We start from the raw sequence: 19834 nt of genomic DNA, 5'->3' as shown, positions 1-19834 counted from the left end.
TTGTATTTGTATTTTTAACTGAGGCTGCTTCCCTTTTAAGAAATATAGTTGACACAAATGTTCTATACCTTGGAATTCAATGAATAAGATAGAATAATATCAAAATTCATATATGTCAAAGGGCGATTTGGAGCGCGGTAAACAACGCGTAATAATTGATTATACTAAGTATATACTTCGTATAATCGTATAATCGATTATTGCGCAATTGTTTACCGCGCTGATTCCAAAATCGCTCCTTGACATGTATGCATTTTGATTGAAGCGTAAGGAGTCCAACAATCTAATTAATTTATTGTATTTTATTGATAAAATAATATATTTGTATCGACAGTATCTCCTAAAAGGAAAGCAGCTTAAATCCTAATTGTATTTTAAGCGCAATTGTAATTATTACTGTTCTAAACGAAGAAAGATGTACAATATTATTATAATATCTATAAAATAATCCTTTGCATTTTCATTAAAAAGGATCGATATTAAATCTTTCAAAGAATATTAATAAAAGAGAGGAGATACTAAATCTGTCCACAACTTTTTTTACTTAAACTAGGTGTTGAGTACACCATTTTCACAATTTGTTACAAATCTTTTAAATGATTCCATGAGACAAGTTAGTGAGAAAAAGGTCGGAAAGTGTCAAATTGCCCTATATCTTTCATGAATTTGTCGAGCAATAACTTAACGCCTTCTTCAGTATTCTAAGTAGGATCAGCAGGGGCCACCGCAAACCTCATATTACAGGATCCATTTCGAATCCTAATTTCGACGAAATAGATGACTGCCGGTTGACGGGGATTTGCGATGGATTATGGATTAGTCGACCCTTCCCTTCAAAGCGAAAGTCTGAATAAATGAGGATGAAGAACGAACGTGTCCTGGGGAAATATAGTCATATAGACTATAGAGTATAATTTGGAGTCATTGTTAGATATTAGTAATATTATAGTAATTAACGCGTACTAAATTCTATCGCAGTTTCTCTGAATGCGCGAGAAGTTCTACATGCTAATATAATCCAATGCACCAACAATTACGCAACTGTATGTACTCGTGCAGACGATTACATGATAATTATTTCAATCGTATAATTACTTCAATCGTACAATTATTTCAATCGAGTGTTAAATATAGCCTCTGAGTTCAGGATATTATCGCGAAGGATTCACGAAGGAAGTGAAGCGCAAAAAATTTAATATAGTTTTTAGTATAGGATATCATACACATATTATAATTATGAGAATATCCTTGAGGAGCATCCTCTCTTTGTTAAATTGACTAATATAAAAACTTAAGAAGTTATTTATCTTAAAGAATAAAGTGCATTAATGACGATAAGAAATTAAAATCTTCGATATTTGGTAAAATATCAAAGTCATTCTATATATAAATAATATTGCTTATTTAGTAGATAATCTTTGAAGGTGATATCTTCTGATATCTTTTAATATCGTCTAAATCAAAATATAGAATAAATAGGAATGTACGATTCTATTTATTGTAAGACCAATTTAACATCTAGAGAGAGTTAAACGGTTAATACACTTTTTAATATTATTTTACGATTACATTATGTGTCAAAATTAAAACCACAGAATTCAATCAACAAATCGGAAATCGTCACCAATGTAAAAGTTAAAAATTCATGTGAAAAAGTTTCAAAATCATTTGCTTTTAATATGAGATATTAATACAAGTCTTGGTTTCTTCTTCTTTGCACTTTCATCGAAAGAGAGAGAGAAAGAGAGAGAGAGAGAAAAAGAAAGAGAGAGAAGAAAGAAGGAAGAAAACCAGGAAGGATGTGCCAGGTGGCTACGAATGCCGCAATGTTCCCGCGGATTGGATCGAGCAGCATCTCGGAAAACGAGATGAGGCGAATGAGACACAGGGTCTGATGTTCGAAAGCTCCGCCTGGTTTTCGGGACGTCCCAAATCTCTGCGTCCCTCCAACGAACATATCTTCTGTTTGTCTCATTCTCTTCGTATTTGCGTTGCTCCACCCGGTCCAGCCTTCAGCTTCTGTGCTCTAAGAACATTGACTAACAATTAGTTACACACCATAGACGCGATCTGTTGCGAGGGCCCTGTTAATAGATTCGTGATAGTGAATAAAAAAAGGAATAATCGATCATAGGTATCGAACAAGTTGCATACTAATTGTGCTGGAATTATTAGTTTGGAGGCATATGAGAACGACGAGAACATCAACAAACTAATATTCTAAGTGTAGCAATTAAAAAAAGAAAATAATTCTTATAGTACTCTTCATAATACACAAAGTGATATAGCGTGGTTTTCTACTTTGGTTTTTGAATTTTTATCTTTATTATAATATAGTTGAGTTAAATTAATAATCATATTAGAGGCTCCGTTATTACAGACTTTGTTATTTGTGATTCTTTGTATAAAAATTTCTGTGTTACTACAAGTATTATTGTTGTTACATATGACAGTGTTAAAAACATAGAACAAAGTTTTGTGCTTTTAAAAGTTGAATTGTACGTGTGCAAGTGCAGACTTAAACAATAATCAAAATTATTATTACTAATTGTAAGATTATTGTTCTTAAATAACTGCTAAAAATAACTATTTCTTAAAAGTAATTTTTTAATTCCAAACTGATATTTAAATTGATGTTGTAAATAATTTTTTTCTTTCAATCTCGTAACACAAAATACATTTCACTTCGCAATTTATAAAGTTTCCTTATTAGATTCAGATTTTGCGAAATAAAATATGCAAAATGAAAAAGAAAATGATAGACTAACTTTCAGCGTTTATCTAAAGTAATAAATAGAATTGAGCTACACATAAATTTTTATGTAATTTTTTACTGTAAAAATAATACGGCACAAAGAAGTAAAGCTTCACATTCGATGTAATTATATTATCTTCGCTTATAATTGATCATTTATTGTTTTTGCAATCATTATTTATCGATTATTATAATAATTATAGGAAAACACATAGCTTTGCTGTATAGTTCGATTCGTCTGATTTTAAATTTTCAATATAAAAGAGAAAAGTAAGAACTTCAGTACTTTCTATTCAATGGATAATTATCTTATACTTTTTGGCTGGAACGTAAGGAAAGAGACGTGTTAATAAATCCTATTTTTCAAAGAAATAAAATAGAAGTTTCTAATATGATAAAGAAAAAAGTTGGAATCATTTCTTGATTAATTCATAAAAAATCTTCTTTATTACGCGATAATAATTACGTGTCTCGCAATTTACCAAAATATAATTATCTAATAATTAATTAACAGTAACTGTTATTATACAGTAGGATGCCTCGAAAACGGCGCGCTTCGACATCGTCGTTGGAGGAATATCCTTCTGAGGAAAAATACATGAAGGACGACATGGACAGTCGCGCTCCGCGAAACGCTGCTAATGCCCGTGAACGTGCGAGAATGAGAATATTGAGCAAGGCATTTTGTAGATTAAAGACAACATTGCCATGGATACCAGCCGATAGTAAATTAAGCAAACTAGATACGTTGCGTTTAGCCGCAACATACATTGCTCATCTAAGAGCAGTACTTCGAGATGACGGTGAAACTCATACTGAAACCACGAAATCCTTATCGCTGGCTTTGGTGAGTGCCCATTTCTATTTTCATTAAAATTAGAATTAAAGTTTGAGCAAGTTTTCCTCCTTTTTTATTTTATGAAACTGCAGTTAACTTTAAGTAACGTTAATAACAACAATTTTATGCGTACTAATATTAAAAAATGTATAGTACAGTAAACAAGCAAACTTGTTCATTAATTAACAATTAACTCATTAATCAGAAAATTGTTAAAAAAAAATAGGTAGATTTAACTAAAAGAGACTCTAAAAAATCTAAGTGTCAAGTACCTTTCAAGATCTTTTTCATAAAGAATCTAATTGTTATTTTTTGATACAAATTCCATTCAAATTGCATTCCACAAAATGTAGGATTAAGCAAAATTGTTGATTTATCTAATTTTAACGGGAATCTAAAGTGCGAGTTATTTCCAAACTATTTCTCGTTCTTACGATCAGACTTTCGACTTGATAACGATTCCGTAAAATAACACAGAGACCAGGTGGATCCACTCGGAGTCGCGAGCGCCGTCTTCGCAGTCATCTACTCTGTTTATGTCTGTCCAGGTGGATCGAATCACTCCAAAACCTTCCACCCATCCTTTACTACCATTAATTCTAAGTTAGTTTCGTTGTTTAAAGAAGCATACCGGTTTCCGCCGCGAAATAGTTGGTCTCTTGTTGCCCTCCTTTCGCGAAGATCAAAGAACGTTATTCTGTCCGTAAAATTATTAAAAATGTTATTTTGCTATGTAAATTTAAATTATATTTTTATGTAGATTCAAATAAATTTGAGTTGATATTTAAAAAAAAAGTGTGATCTCGTGATAATACATAAATAAATGTCTAATTTACAATACACTATCGATATACCGACACTTATAATTAATCAGTATTTTACAATTTTAATAATAATCGAAAAAGTCAACAATGCGTATCGCGATCTACTTCATAATCAAGGCATTTAAATATTTGAGTCAACAATACGGTACAAGAATGATTTTAATTACAGTCATGGCCATTCGCTATTCAAAGCAACAACACAACCACGCTTATGAACAACAGTTGCAACGTGTCCTCCTCGACGTCTTCGAGTTGTAATCAGTATCGAGGACAGCAAGTAACTCATGATATCCAAAACTTCCATCATTCAGGTCATCAGGGCGTGTCCACACGCCATAATCAGGAGCAACAGCTCTCTTATTACTAACAAAAAAAATCTGACAATCCAATCAGAACTTAACTACAGCGAGCGATATCTACGAAGAGCGACTACCAGCTGGATTACACGACGGTGCTATTCGTGTATTCACGCCTTATTTATTCCATAGTGCCTTACTCTAGTATTTATTGATTTAATCTTAATGTATAATTACGGATGCATCTCCACTTGTGTGACAAGGAAATAATATATGTTCATGACCGTACGCATTTTTTTGCATATCAAAGAAACCTCTATTATGCATATTTTAAAAGTCTGAATGAATCAAAATTATAAATAAAAATGACAATTACGGGTAAAATAGACAAAATTGATTTCTATAAGTTGTGTTTCTCATATATACGGTTTTATAAGATTTAATAAAATCATTTTTGTTTTATTTTATAAAGGAAAGATTTTATAAAAATCGAGAATTTAGTATAATTTTATTTTAGTTCAATATCTCCCGCGAAGGAATATCATATATTTATTTGGCGTTTCTCTATTTATTTGCATTATCCTACATATAGCATGTTAAAACTAGTGCAATAAAAATCTTTTACAGAAATCCAATTTAATACCGACCAATTTATAAAATCCAAAATAAGTGATTAATATCACTACCTTCCAGTATTTTTCTGCAAGGGTTTCTAAGATTCTCAAAAACTTTTTTTTTGTATTATTTAATGCAATATCTTCTATGAAAGGGTAGTATGCATTACGCGAAGAGACTGTTTCCTTGTTTCATACACTCAATTACTGCAATATCATATAATATTATAATCATGATTGATACCAAAGTATGTTAACTAGTCCAATAAAAATGTTTCTAAGATTTTCAAAAACTCTCTTTGTATTATTTAGTGCAACATTTACTAATTTAGATTGTTAACATTATACTAATTTAGATTGTTAACAATGTACAGAGCGTAGCAAAATTGTGTCGGCAAGCTTTATTGTTGAAATTTATTCGGTGGTTTCGAGAAAGTAAAAAATTTTTATTTATAAAAAAACCGTTTTAGTTTAAAGATACAGTACTTTAAAGAGCTTTTTAAAACTATGAATCGACTACGGTTTGTTTTAAAGATACAGTAAATTAAAGGCGATAGTTGGGCACCTGTTGATAGACAATCATAAACTATTAATAGCTACATTCAGAAAAAGCAGCTTTATAACTGTTGTATAAGATTCTTTATTATGAATGATATATATTTTTAAATCTAGTGAGAAATCAAGACCAAGCTCAATCATATTAAAGAATTTTACAACAGTTGCAAAGCTGCTTTTTCCGCTGAACGCAGACAGTGATTTATTGCTTGCAAAATAATGATTGATGAAAGTAACGTACAAAAAAAGTATTTTTATACATCTCTAAAATATATTGATATATTTTTGTTATATTTTATATATTATGTTATCAGCAGAAAGTATTTTCATGCAATATTTAAATAATTAAAATTAGTTATTAAAATAAAAGATTCGCCACAAAGAATATCTTTGGTACTTCGATTGAAAATATTTTTATAATATCATTTTAATTATATTTTATGTCGTCCGTGACCGCTTTGTGATTTTATAAAAAAAAGACTGATGTCTCTTGATGGAGAAACGCTGAGTAGCATCCGGAACAGCGGAGAGGAAATCCGCGGTAAGGTAAGAAGGATAAAGAAGTTCAAGTAAAATAAACAACGCAAAGGGCCTTTTGTGTAAACCTAATACTAAAATAATAGATCCCACACGGCGACAAATCGGCCGACACTAAACGTATCGCTTGACATATCTTTACAACAACATACATAGATTTCGGAAATTTATAAACGAAAGATGATGGTTTCTTCACTATTTTCTGACTATCCTTAAAAATTTCCATCGCACTATTTTCAGGCGACATATGTCCGAGATATACAGATATCGCTACTGGTTGTAACGATAAAAGCAATCGAGGAAGATCAGCTCATAATAAATTAAATTGTTCCAGTGAAATTGTTTATCATCAAAAATTTAAATTTAAAAAAGAGCTTTAAAAATATATGGTATTCGAGAGGAATAAAAGCGGTTTAATCAATATAGATAAAAAAATTAATTTCGTTATGATAGAAACGATATTTTGTCTTGGTAACACAAATAAATTGTTTTATGAATTTATATGATTTTTTAGATAAATAAACAGATGAATTTCGATTTATCTCTTTCAATTTACCAATTTAAAAAATCAAAGCTTTAAAAACGCATAGTATTCATTAAGAGAAATAAAAATTGTTTAATCAATGTAGCTCGAAAAATAAATTTCATTAAGATAAGAGAGATATTCTGTTCTAATAATATAAATAATTTACATTTTTGTAGGGATTTTTGTTTTTTTTTTCGATAGATCAACTCTAATTATCATTTTACATATTAAAAAAATTGAAGATTTTGAATACACAAAAAACATAGGTCGAAAAATAAATCTCGTTAAAATAGAAATAATGTTCTTAGTTTGACATGATGATTTGCTTAGATTTCTTTAGGAATTAATTTCGCTTTTTTTTTTAAACAAAAAGGAATTTCGGAGCGATCTTGTTGCAAAAAGTCGATTTTTTGCGAATCGATCCGGAGATCGCACATCTCTAAATATAGCCCTAAACACGAAGGTAGAAAATCTATCGCTAAAGAGGTCAGAATAAATAGAATATCGCGAAAGTCACCTGATAACGAACCTTATTTGTCAAAACGATATCGGAGTAAATGTCTCAAAAGGTGAAAGTCGACGAGCCAATAGGCGACTCGAAAACGCGATCAAGCAAGCGTCGGGATTTCGAAGCGTCGATTCACGAGATTTCCAGGAAGCGAAGTCGTTTCGCGCCTTTTGCAACTGCGCACGTGTGACGCTGATCTCACCGCGAGGCGTCGCGCGGCAGTTTTCGCGACGCACACCAACGCACACATCCGGTGTGCGACTTATCGTAGATCGTAGATTGGATTAGTACAGAGTACAAGTACGGAGCAGAGCGGAGCGGAGTGGGAGATCTAGTCCAGTTTGTCCAGTGCCAGACTGTCTGTGTCCGGCTCTGACGCAAGACGTCAATCGATCCACGTTGTGTCGTTTCGTACATGGTATACGTCGCGTGATTTCATGATGTAGCACCAGGCGAGTGATTCCCGGAGAGTAGGCAGACAGATCGTCACAGCTGACTCGGTAATCCGTAACGTCTAATCGAAGTCTAATCAAACGTTGTGTCGTGTGACGATCGTTTTCTTCTGCAAAAGAGAGAGAAAGAGGAGAGAGAGAAAAAGAGAGTGTGTATGTGTGTGCGTAAGAGTGAGAGAGAGAGAGAAAGTTCTTTGCCTTCGTCGGCCATCCCAGGCAATCTTCGAATTTCCCGTTGATCCCGTATTCCCGACGTCGTCGCGCGCGGAGTCAAGCAGAGAGAGTCGTCAAGATATACACGCTCCGGGACCCACCATCCGGGACGGAGTGCGTGGAGCCCTCGCGGGGCCAGGTATCGAAGCGCGAATCAGCGGCGCAGCGTCAAGATGGCGTGTGCCACGATCACAGCTGTTGTTTACCCACAAACCCGTGTGGAGCGGGCCACTGACTTAACTGGATACTGCTGCCGCGGCTGCTGCTGAAAGAGGACAAGCGCGGCCTGGGCTCCCCGTCGTCGGGACTGGTCGGGGACGATGGAAGATTGTCGACGAATGAACAGGTCGGAGTAACTCGTTGCGCGAGCGACGTGACGGCGACGTGACGAGAACGTGACAGCGACGACGTTGACGACAACAACGACGACGGCGGCGGTGGTGGTGGCGGCGGTGGAGGCGGCGACGGCGGAGTTGGTGGCAGTGCTGGTGGCAGCGGCGACGGCGGCCGTGGTGGTGGTGGTGGTGGTGATAGTGGTTGTATTGTTGTTGTTGTTGCTGGTGGTGGTGGTGGTGGTGGTGCGTCGTGAAAAGAACGGGACGCGCGAAAACGGACTCGATGGAAGAGGGTAGCGGTACCCACGGCGGCAGAAGTCACCAGATCAACGCGTGAAACTTAACCTAGTTTCGTCCGCCATCGCACGGCACGAGGACGGCGACGAGGACGACGGCGGTGAGGCGGAGCGATCTCGAGAGAGTGGCCTCGATACCAAGGGGAAAGAGCGACAAAGTTAGTTCGCGCCTTCGGCGATAAGTTGTTTTCCTAGTAGAGCATGGCTCTTCTCCTCCTCTCCCTTGTCTTTTCGTCCTGAGGCCTCGTTACGTAAAAAGCGCGAACGAGAAGAGTACAATCGGCCGCAAGACCGACGTCATCGTGTCGATCCCTGCTTTTCTTTTACATTCTCAGCCGATTTTGAAATTTCATTCGTCGCCCACGTGCGTCAATGCATCGTGCATGCTTCAGTTCGTTAGATTCTCAATGGATTTGAGGTTAGGCTTGCTGGCTTGCATGACTGTAACGGTCTGATTGATGAAAATTGCCGTGTTCTTTAAATTAATGATGACTTGACAGACATGTGTTTCAGATCTTTGTCGAAAGAGTCAACCTTTCACTGTTTGTTTTTTTTATTTCCCTTTGTTATGATGAGAGTACTATGAGTCATTTCTTTGTATCTCCTTATCCATGTGAGATAGAAATTTAAAAGGAGCATAGAAGCCACACACAGAATCTTCTTCGTGCAAAGTCTTATATTTAAAATATTTATGTTAACACAATGTTGTCTTCTATGCTCCTTTTATTTGTTGTTCTTATTTTTATGTAATTGTCCTTGGCATTATACTATTGACTGTATCATAAAATATTTGATGACGATAATAGAACATTTTGATTTAGTATAATTTAATTCTGCAACTCCTTTTCATGACTTTTATAGACATATAGATAATAATTTTTTATTTCTTATTTTTTATGTATTTTATTTATTAAACACATTGTCAGAGATTGTTGGCATGATAATTGTTCCACAGGTATCACTATGAATGCCAGGACGCAGCTGTTCGAATTGAGCATGGAGGGACGTCAGGTGGATGAGGCAGTGGCAAGTATATTCCACAGCGTGCTATTTCATCGGAGCCTTGGCAAATTCAAGTACAAACAGGAAGGCAGCTATTCGGTGGGCACTGTAGGATACCAGGACGTGGACTGCGACTTCATTGATTTCACTTACGTCTGCTGCTCGTCGGTGCACCTCGATCAGACGCTGAAGCGTGAGATATCGGGTTTCTCGGAGGCGCTGCGCTCCACCGATAGTCCAGGTTCCGGTCAGATATCCCTAGAATTCTTCCAGAGGAAAAAGAGTCGCTGGCCGTTTCAACCGGAATGTATACCATGGGAAGTGTGGACTGTGCGCCTTGAACTTATCAAATTGGCCACCGAGCATGAACGGCAGATATGTCGAGAAAAAGTGGGCGATCTGCTGACCGACAAGATCCTTTACATCACCGAGGTCATGAATCGGCACGATTACATTCCAAAAGTGCCAAGTCAGGCCGAGCTGGATCTGATCTTCGATACCTCGTACCCGGATATACAACCGTATCTCTTCAAATTGTCTTTCACGACTTCTAGTCCGTCGACCACCACGATGGGCAACACCATGAAGAAATTGATTAGAGAGACACTATCCATTTAGTCGTTATAACGTATAGTGTAAACTCTTCGCGTTAGTTGCATTCGTTTAGCTTGTCAGAGTCATCAAAACGCAAAATCTTATACTTTCTTTTTTCATCTATGATGCACAAATTTCTGCATTGCATCAAGCGATTTTTCTTATTCACAATGATTCTAACCTGCCACCGTAGCTGTTACTATGAGTTCCAAGAAAAATACTAAATTTGCATTATAAAGAAAGCAGAATGGTTTCGAGTCTTCGACCACTTGTTCCCGGCGGAAATTACCAAAGGTACTCGGCGAGTACTTTGCCTACGTGGTAGACTCCGCCAGATTTTGTAAGCTCCGTAATAGTAGTATCTCTTATAACGAAAATAATATTTCGTATACATTGCAGGGACTTCCGCTGCTCTGTCTCTAATGTCTCTATATAGTACAAATGAAACACAACACTGTGACACTTGCTTCTTTTGTACTTTACTATGAACGTCCGTCGCATAATTTTAGCAGAATCACATTTAGTCACGTTTTCTACAATAATATTTTACCTCCTAACTCTCACCACTTAAATCTCCACAGATGACCCGCTGTGACAGAACGACATTATGTTCCTCTTCTCGCTTCTCATCCTTTTCAAATGCTGTGTATATCGTAGAATAGATTCAAACGTAATTTCCTTTAGTAGACAAAGAATTTTCATGCGTCACACAGAGAAGATAATTTTATTTAGAGAGTAAGAATACAGAGATTTCGAGTCTATAGAAGAGCAGGATGTCTTCAGATTCTTTAATGTCTAGTAGAGTCTTTGAGAATACTAAATCTTAAAGGTACTCGTAACTTGCTCCTTGATAAACTCCTCCGACTACACGACGGCTGTATTTGGCGCTACTGTACACTCTGTTTTTCAGTCACTAACATTGAAAGTATGTATAGCTATCCTAAACTCTCTGACGATCACAGAACGCTTGGAATATTCCGCAAATGTATAACGCGTAGCATATACACGTGTGTTTGCATACAAGGCTGCTATTATTTTCATCGTGAATTTAACGCTGAACATCCGATCGTGTCCAATATTGGATTTAGTATTAGGAAATTGTGTAACGACCGGGTCAGAATTAGCGTTAAATGTGCGGAAGAGCAGAGTGTTTATTGTAATTATGTGTATGCATGGAAGCGATTGTTATTTATTTTCACGAGTGATGATACGTGACGTAACGCTAGAGGCGTTATATGTATGCAGATTAGCAAATACAATTATTTACATATTACTCTTTTTTTTCTTAAGTTGTAATAATCAAAGTTGTAAAATAAGTTGATATATCATTAAGCCAATGCGACGCCCGCAATAACGAAGCGCACCGGGTGATACGAAAGAACCGTACGAAAAATCGCCGTCACGATTACATTTTCCCAGACGTTTCGTGCCTTCGTATCGAATTTTTTATAGGAAAATTAATGTGCTAGGGACTAACATATACCAGATGATAGTGTCACTATTATTTATTGAGCTCGAAGTATCTCCTTTCATCTCGTAAAAAAGTGGAATAGTCTCTCTCTCTCGCGCGCGCAGAAAACAAATCTGTGATCCTTCTCGGATTCGAGACGGTTTTGTTCTATTCCTCATAAGCGACAAATGTGTGCCGTTAACGTCGTGTCGTTTTAGGATTTTCAAGCAAGATGGAAGGCGTAACGGCGGATGTTCGGAATGACACGCGGTCGGCGGTGACCCGCGCGCGATTATACTTATTATATTATACAATGTAAATAGCGTCTGAAGAATATTGCCGTAAATCAAATCGTGTCGTGCCGAGGGGTCCCCGCGCGTTCCGAGATCCGCTTTTCGGCCTTACCTATGACCAATCAACAAAGATATCACGACGCATTAGTAGTGCACATACTTTACGAATTAACCGTAGACGAGAAGCGTAATGTTAATTTAAAGATTAATCATGTATCGTCCCTACTGCTTTTCTTTTTCTGCCAACGTTCTCCAACTAGTTTAATATGCAATTGCGATTTTAACTGAATGTTCCGCGACTCGAGCGTACGTCGATTGGATGTATCCTATTGTTAGGAGTGTCTTTTTTTCTCTTGTATCGATTAAAGAAAGGAAAAAAGAAAGGAAACCACGGTGGTCGTCGACAGTCCGTCGCTCTCTATGCGATTCCGTGTAGAAAATCGACCGCAATCTCTTTCCCTCGCACTATCTTTCTTTTACTTTTTACAATTATATGATGCACGATATGTTGTAAAAGGTAAAAAGGAGTCGCGGTATGGAGCCGCGATATGATATTATGACAAAGAAAGGTGTGCATACGTGCGCATATATATATATAATCAAATGTAATATATAAAGAAAATAATATATATATATATATACATATATATATAAATAGCAAAATAGATAAAACCGAGACCTGTATATTGTAAGCTGCGCGACAAATGTGACAAAACGTGTAGTGTATAGTGAAGAAGATGAAATATCTACAAGTTTTAATTTATCATGATGAGTACGCTGACGATAAATGATTAATTATTAATAAATTACTGTATTTTATAATCGCACTATTTTTTTATGAAAACATCCGTGTCTCCCGTTTATCCATGTAACCTTTGATTCATCTCTATCACGCAGTTAAATATATAATGTAATTTGTAGCATAAATTCATATATACAGTACTCCGAAAACATCAAAAAATGCTTCGTGCTTTTGTAAATTGTAAATAATTGCAAATAATTTTTTTTGTCATATATTGATCAGAAACATCCCTTTACAGAAGTTTAATATTGAAAAGTAGTGATTGATGATTTATTTTGAGTATTAAAAATATTATATCTTCAGTGTTTTTAATGCTCAAAATAAATAATTTTCAGTATTAAATTGGATTTCTGGAAGGAACAAAGTAGACCTTATATCACTATATTTATTGTTACATTATGAATTACGAAAAAAGTAGCAACAAGAATATATTACGTATTGATACATTTCGTAATTATTATATTTACGAAGAGAAAAATGCCAATAAGAGCCAACACCGAGTGATAGCGTATAAATTATTTATTAAGAAAATAAAAAATAATCATTATCCTTATCAAATTTATTAGATTTATTCATCAAAACCGATGACTTTATTTGCTTACTATTATTATTATATTTACGTTTCTTAAATATTTAAATTACGCTCGTACAATTATTTCCATTTATTGACATTTTACTTTCAATATTTATTTACTATTCTTAAAAATTTCGCTATTATCTCTTCACGAGAAATAAAAAAAGGTCATATATCATTGATTCCATTTAAAAATACATTTTATCTCTAATTTAATTATCGACGCGAAGTTCAAGTAGTCGAACAATATATGTCATATAATAAAGCGCGCAGCTTTACCACTCTGTCGCGTGCTGCATTCTAACGAATAACCAGCGAATTTTCAACCAACGCTCGCTCGGCATTGCAACGTAATGTACGGATTCCCGATTATCAACCTGATGGCGGTGCATACGAAATACGGGTATTATACGACTCGGCCACTTTTTATTCCCAACATTCCAATCGACGTAAATTCTTTACCGTGGGCATAAAATCCCATATTTCACTGTCACCGCGGAACGAATGTGAAATAGTTGGCATATCTCGTAATAGGAATCCGCTCATCCAAATGAGCATATCCGAGTCAAAGAATTGCTCCGCAATAAGATGCAAACAGGAAATCTCTCTTCTCCCACGCAAATTTGCCGCACAAATTTCTTTGTTCTCTCTTCGTCCCGAAACCGAATTCACACCAGTGGACCTTTGCGCGAGAAGAATATATATTCATTTCGACTTTATTAGATTCTGGAGTACACTCCTGGACTTGCGAGAATCTCAAGTATTTTTGGCCGCCACCTTGACATAGCTCTCGACTACTGCACGTGGCATGAAGTAGATCGTGATAAATCACGAAAACATAGTGATTTTACGCGGAATAAATATTTGTGTGTGTGTGTGTGTGTGTGTTTTTTTGGCTTAACTGGCCGTAATTTACTAAAACTAATGAGAGTGCTTTCCATTTAGGCCCACAGTTCCACTAATGTAAAATTAATTTTAATTTCGGTTTAACTTACTCTTTATCTTTTTCTAATTTTACGAGGTAGAACTTACGTCCATTTCTACTAATGTAAATTAAGTTCTTTTCGGATCAATTTGCTAAAAATTTTTTATAAAATGATCGTTTTGAAATAATTAAAAAGAAATGATTCTTTTAACAAAATTAGTTTAAAATAGTTAGAAAAATCAATTTTTCTCGTAAAATAAATCGAAATATTCCTAGAAAGTATAACTTGTTTTTCATCTTTTTTAATTCTTAAAAAAAAAGAAGAGTTAGTTGAACCGAGATTAAATCCAGACAACAAAAAGTATCTAAAATCAGGTCATAAGACTTTTTTGCGTCTAAAAGATGACTTAAAGGAGTCTTATGTCACAATTTTAGACTTTGTTGTTTGGGAAACTAAACTATATTTATAAAAGCGAGCATAAGTGACATAAGTAGACACAAGTGTTTTGTCTTTGTTTAGCATTTAATGAGTAACAAAAACTGAACGACATTTGTGTCGATTTGTGTCACCAAATGAAAAACAACGAAATGGTAACAGGAAAGCGGAAATACGCGGAGAAAAAGAGACTTTAAGCTTCTACACATTACCTTACAGTTCGCTTAAATTAAGCTGTTAATGAAGCTGCATTTTGTAGTTTTTGCTTCCATCTTGGTTCTCCATTCCAAGCGAAGCAAAAAAAGATTTATTTACATTTATTATTATTGTCATACATAATGACAATAATAATAAATGTAAGAGCGAGTAATTCTACGAAAATTCTTGTAAGATTACTTCTGTTCCTTCACATCTGGTTTAGCCTACTAGATTATTCAGATACAATTCTAAAATTCATTTTAATTTATTAACGACGATAAAACAATTTTTTACATAGAGCTCTCGATAATCAAAATAATATTGCAATAAAAAATTAGAGCTAAAAATACGGTTGTTATTTGTCTGTTATATAAAATTTTTTCCTTTCTGTTTATATTACAGATTATTTTAATTTATTAACCAATTGTTATACAGAAATAGAAGAATAATCCTTTTTGTTTGTACGAAACGAAAAAACAAATGGTTTCAATAAAATGAAAATATTCCAAGTAAAGTCATTTATAAATAGGTTCACAAATTTATCGTTTTATTCGAGTAAAATCATCAATTATTTGAAAGATCTTTTTAAAACTGAAAGAAGCTTTCAAATGAAAGATAACGCTATTTAAATGGTATATGTGTCGTTTTCTTGCTCGTAAGGGAGGTGCAAAATGGACCAAAATTACGCGGACTCTAGAAAATATGAATGTGGATTTAACATCATGCTGACATTTATATAATTCTTATCATCTTGGTATAGATATAAAATATCAAGATTTAACACCACATAATATTAAATTCACATTATTCCAAGGAACACACCAAGTCAAGAGAAAGTCAAAATGACATCATTTTGACGTCATGATAATTTGATTTTTGGTTACAAAATTTGATTGACGTTAAAAACGTAAGAGTTATATTTAATACCTATTAAATGATATTAAATTTGTACATATTTTTAGAGTGAGGGGGAAAGATGTACACCTATCAGGCTGCAGTATCAGGCTGCTTCTCGCCCTGATGAAGTGGACTGGAAAGTTCACGAAAAATTGGCATTCCAAGAATGGATCTGGACACGGAGAAAACCCGCGAAATGCATAATTTTTATATAAAATGTACACTTTTTTGCAACATACGTTCCGTTCAATATTTAAAATTATCCGCACGATACTTTATCTAATGGACGTTCCGGGACCGTCCTTTAGACGTCATCTAAACATTTTTAGGATGTCCTTTGAAGGGTTTTACTGCGTGAGTAAATATATCAACATCATCAAATACTCCATTATAAATATATCTCCGCGTCTACAGATAGATACATCGTGATAGGTGCATCATACGTGATCATACGCCTGCGCGCGAAGCCGCCCTCGGTTTCCCTGAAGGCTCAAAGCCGATTTTCTCGCGTCTCAGTCGCGGACAGGGAAGCAGCGCGCGTACGTAGCCGGGGCGTCGCGACGCTTCGTGGTGATCGCGTTAGTATGAGAGCGTCGAGCGAGCACGACAGATCGGTCTCGAGATCGTGGTCCCGGCACCCTCGATGAGTCGCGACAATCATTGTACAGCTGGACCACGCGTTGAGCATCCAGCGAGGGAGATCGAGCATAATAGAGACACGTGTGATTTTCACGACGTGCACGACGTATAGCGATTCTCTACGCGTGTCAAAAAAAAAGAAGATAAGAGATAGATAAATGGATTGATAACGAAATTCACGAGGAGAAGTGCTTTCCTCGGATAGTCTAGATTCTGGATGATGCTCAAACGTACTCGCGTGTAACAGACGCTCCACCGTGAAAGACCCATACAATACGCTTCATCTTAGAGATCTTCCTGGGAACATTCTTAGGATGTTGGGACGTTTATAGAATGTCCTTCAGAACGTCCCTTAGAGATCTGTGCTATATGGGGAAGAATGACGAACGTGTTGCGAATGAAACTGCGATGAATTATACAAGAGAGGGACAATCGCGTAGAGAGATCTGAGTGCGCGTTTGTGAGTGCATGTGAGATTGGTTTTCATATTTTTCCGCGTGCGTGTCTTCGTTTTCTCGCTTCGCGGATCCCTCGAGGATGCGCGAGCCCCAGTAGTAGTACCGGCCTAAATCTCCTACGTAGGTAATCATGTCCGCGTAAGAAATCCGCGCGGCATCGCGACATAGATTCTAAGAACTTTATTCTGTATCAACTCGATGAAACTTGGTGAACCGTCCTCGTCTCGTGACAGAAGAAATTGCCGCGATTTTCCAACTCCGCGGACTCTTCAACAGGTGGCCGAAATCGATGTCGCACGTGTATAAGCGTACGTGATCTTTCACGGTACATCACTTTTCACGATACCCTTTCCTTTTTATTTTCTTTGTTTACTGTTTTTTTGTTTAATCTTCTTGAAACCTCCAAGCTGTAGACGTAAAAGTTGGGAGGAGAGAAGAGAGTTTTAAAAAGAGATTTATTCAAATGCTTTCGGAGCACTCTTCTTTTCGCACATAACACTTTTGGAGTTTATTTCTCCTTTCTTACAGCAACGTCGTAATTACTTGCAAGATTATTATAAATATTAAATTATCATTTATTAGTTTATCATTAATTAAAATTTTACATTGTTTTATATAAAAAATAAAAGTAAAAGTTTACGGTATTACATATAATAAACTTGTCATCCAATTATTAAATTATAGAGAGACATAATACAATAATCAAAAAATTTTTAATGTTTGATAAATAAATGAAGAATTATTTGATTATTAAAAAACTGAAGGTATATACCAATATATTATATATAGAAATGCAAAATTACGATATATTATAAATACATCGTAATTACGATATATCGTAATATTATACTTAAGATTTAAGGTTTAAGTATACCTATATTTAAATCTGTATATATTTAAAAAATTATTCCTTGTTCTTATTTATTGAAATACATGATATATAAAATTTAACAATTATCAACGGATTTACTAATTCACGCTACATTAATCGCTCGATAATTTAAAGGGGACGTTTTTTAATACTCCTCATTCTCTAAGCCTCTCGTAATAATTTCTGGATACTCTCCCGACTAGTTCACATCGAATTCATTAAAATATCTATTATAATCGCGAAAATCGATGTCCATCAACGGTGTAACACGTAACGCGATTCCATTAATCTTCGATTAATACGCATCGCGTATCTGAAGAGTGGAAAACTGTTTTCGCTCGGTGTAATTTACGACCCCTTAACCGCGCGTAAGCAAATCCGCACGCAGCAGCCGTTAAAAATATCAATAAAATCGTCGTATCGTCCTTTGACAACATTATTATTCACATCCAAGAAGGAAAAAAGAGAAAGAAAAAGGAGAACGCAGAGCTGTGTCATCAGAATAGACGCGTCCTATTTCCGATTCTTAATGACAAAACAATCTTGAGGAGTGCTGGAACCTAACGAGTTCTGTCAAGCTTTTTAAATAGCCTCTCTCTCTCTCTCTCTCTCTCTCTCTCACTTTCAAGACTCGTGAAACACGACGTGGCCGGTATTGTCGACCGCTCGAAACTTTCTGAAACGCTTGTTTGATGGCGATGACGACACAACCAAACTTTGTTGACGGTTTTACCCACACCGACCAGGTCATAATCGGTGCTCCTAATTGCTCTCCTATGTCTTGTTTCAGCGAGAGGAACGATCGTCGTTTCCTAGAAAGTTTGAAAGTTTTGTCGCGAAACATATTAATTGCTTGACTGTCGCCGCCATTCGCTTCGAGTATAATGTGAACGCCCAACGAATAATGTTCAATCGACGTTTCTATTAATATATCGACAAGCGTATAATATTCACATACCGTATTTGTAAATAGTCAAAGAAATTTTTAATACAAATGACTTTGGACAATTGAGTATTTCTCCGTTGTGAATTATCGAAAAGAACAGCGTAAAGCTGTTATACTATAATTTAGGAGTAAGAATGAAATATACAACGACCCTTTGGCTCTTTAGTAGCATTCACGCTTGTCTGCCTGTATTCTGCTCTTTAATTAAACATTTATTCATTGCTACCTTGTGATTTAATGAACAAGACAATTGGTGTTACCTCTAAATTCATCGTCATTTATTTACGACATTGGCTATTTTCTGTTTCAACGTGAATTCTGTTTGAAAAATGGTCTTATCTTTAGAATGCAGAAAGAAGATATTTTTAACTTCGGACACTCTAAAAAACGGATGAAGCGAATTTCAAGATTCTATAATTGATGTAATATAAAAAAGTAATTAAATATTCAATAAGAGATAACGATAAAAGCATGGTATTCTTCATTAATCTATCTTTAAACTGTCAGAGAATTAAACTTAAATTAAATCGTGCTTAAAGGATTATCTCGGCGGAAGTCGAGCAAGAGTTGCAAAGCTTGCATACGCGTCGAGTGTAATCGATGCCCTCAAACAGTTGGCCTGCAAGGATACCGCGGTACGAAACTCGAGTTAATCTCCTTATCTGAGGCTATAACTCGCTTATCAGAACCCTCCGACGCCTGAACGTCCGCCGCACGGGATAACAGCAGTGCTGTTAACATTAATGAGCGAGGAGCTCCATGAGAAATTAATTCACTTCTCGTGATCGACGAAGTATACTTCCTTTGGATTTCCTTCCGGATAATTCCCACCTCGTCGAATTGCATTACCGGATCGACCTCTTCCGCCCTGCATTCGTTCTGAGAGATGGGCCATCAGCGAATTCATCCGCGTCAGCGTATCACTGACGCATGATCGATTCGACGGGATAGAAAGAGAGAAAAAAAAGAGCAGAAGTAGATGGGCCATCAGCGAATTCAT

The 19834-nt window shown here is 35.8% G+C and overlaps 2 protein-coding genes across 4 annotated transcripts; both read left to right on the top strand.

Moving 5' to 3' along the window:
* The first annotated feature begins 2016 nt into the window (after positions 1-2016).
* Positions 2017-4974, top strand: HLH54F (basic helix-loop-helix domain-containing transcription factor HLH54F). 2 transcript variants are annotated; one of them, XM_018518478.1, is made up of 3 exons: positions 2017-2134; positions 3287-3602; positions 4587-4974. In XM_018518478.1, exons 2-3 carry the CDS (start codon positions 3291-3293, stop codon positions 4782-4784), a joined length of 510 nt encoding a protein of 169 aa, XP_018373980.1. In that variant the 5' UTR covers positions 2017-2134; positions 3287-3290; the 3' UTR covers positions 4785-4974. The 2 variants fall into 2 exon arrangements, with proteins under 2 accessions (XP_018373980.1, XP_018373981.1); XM_018518479.1 differs by having other exon boundaries at positions 2121-2134; positions 3290-3602.
* Positions 4975-7437: 2463 nt separating this feature from the next.
* Atg101 (autophagy-related protein 101) lies at positions 7438-11704 on the top strand. Of its 2 annotated transcripts, none has more exons than XM_018518476.1 (2): positions 7438-7953; positions 9705-11704. In XM_018518476.1, the coding sequence occupies exon 2, from the start codon at positions 9713-9715 to the stop codon at positions 10367-10369; it is 657 nt and encodes a 218-aa protein (XP_018373978.1). In that variant the 5' UTR covers positions 7438-7953; positions 9705-9712; the 3' UTR covers positions 10370-11704. The 2 variants fall into 2 exon arrangements, with proteins under 2 accessions (XP_018373978.1, XP_018373977.1); XM_018518475.1 differs by having other exon boundaries at positions 7438-8907.
* The last annotated feature ends 8130 nt before the right edge of the window (positions 11705-19834 follow it).

The sequence above is a fragment of the Trachymyrmex cornetzi genome, unplaced genomic scaffold (genome assembly GCF_001594075.2).
Source record: "Trachymyrmex cornetzi isolate Tcor2-1 unplaced genomic scaffold, Tcor1.1 scaffold75, whole genome shotgun sequence".
Lineage (NCBI taxonomy): Eukaryota > Metazoa > Arthropoda > Insecta > Hymenoptera > Formicidae > Trachymyrmex > Trachymyrmex cornetzi.
Note: the sequence above shows the minus strand (reverse complement) of the source record. Positions and strands in the feature narration are given on the sequence as shown.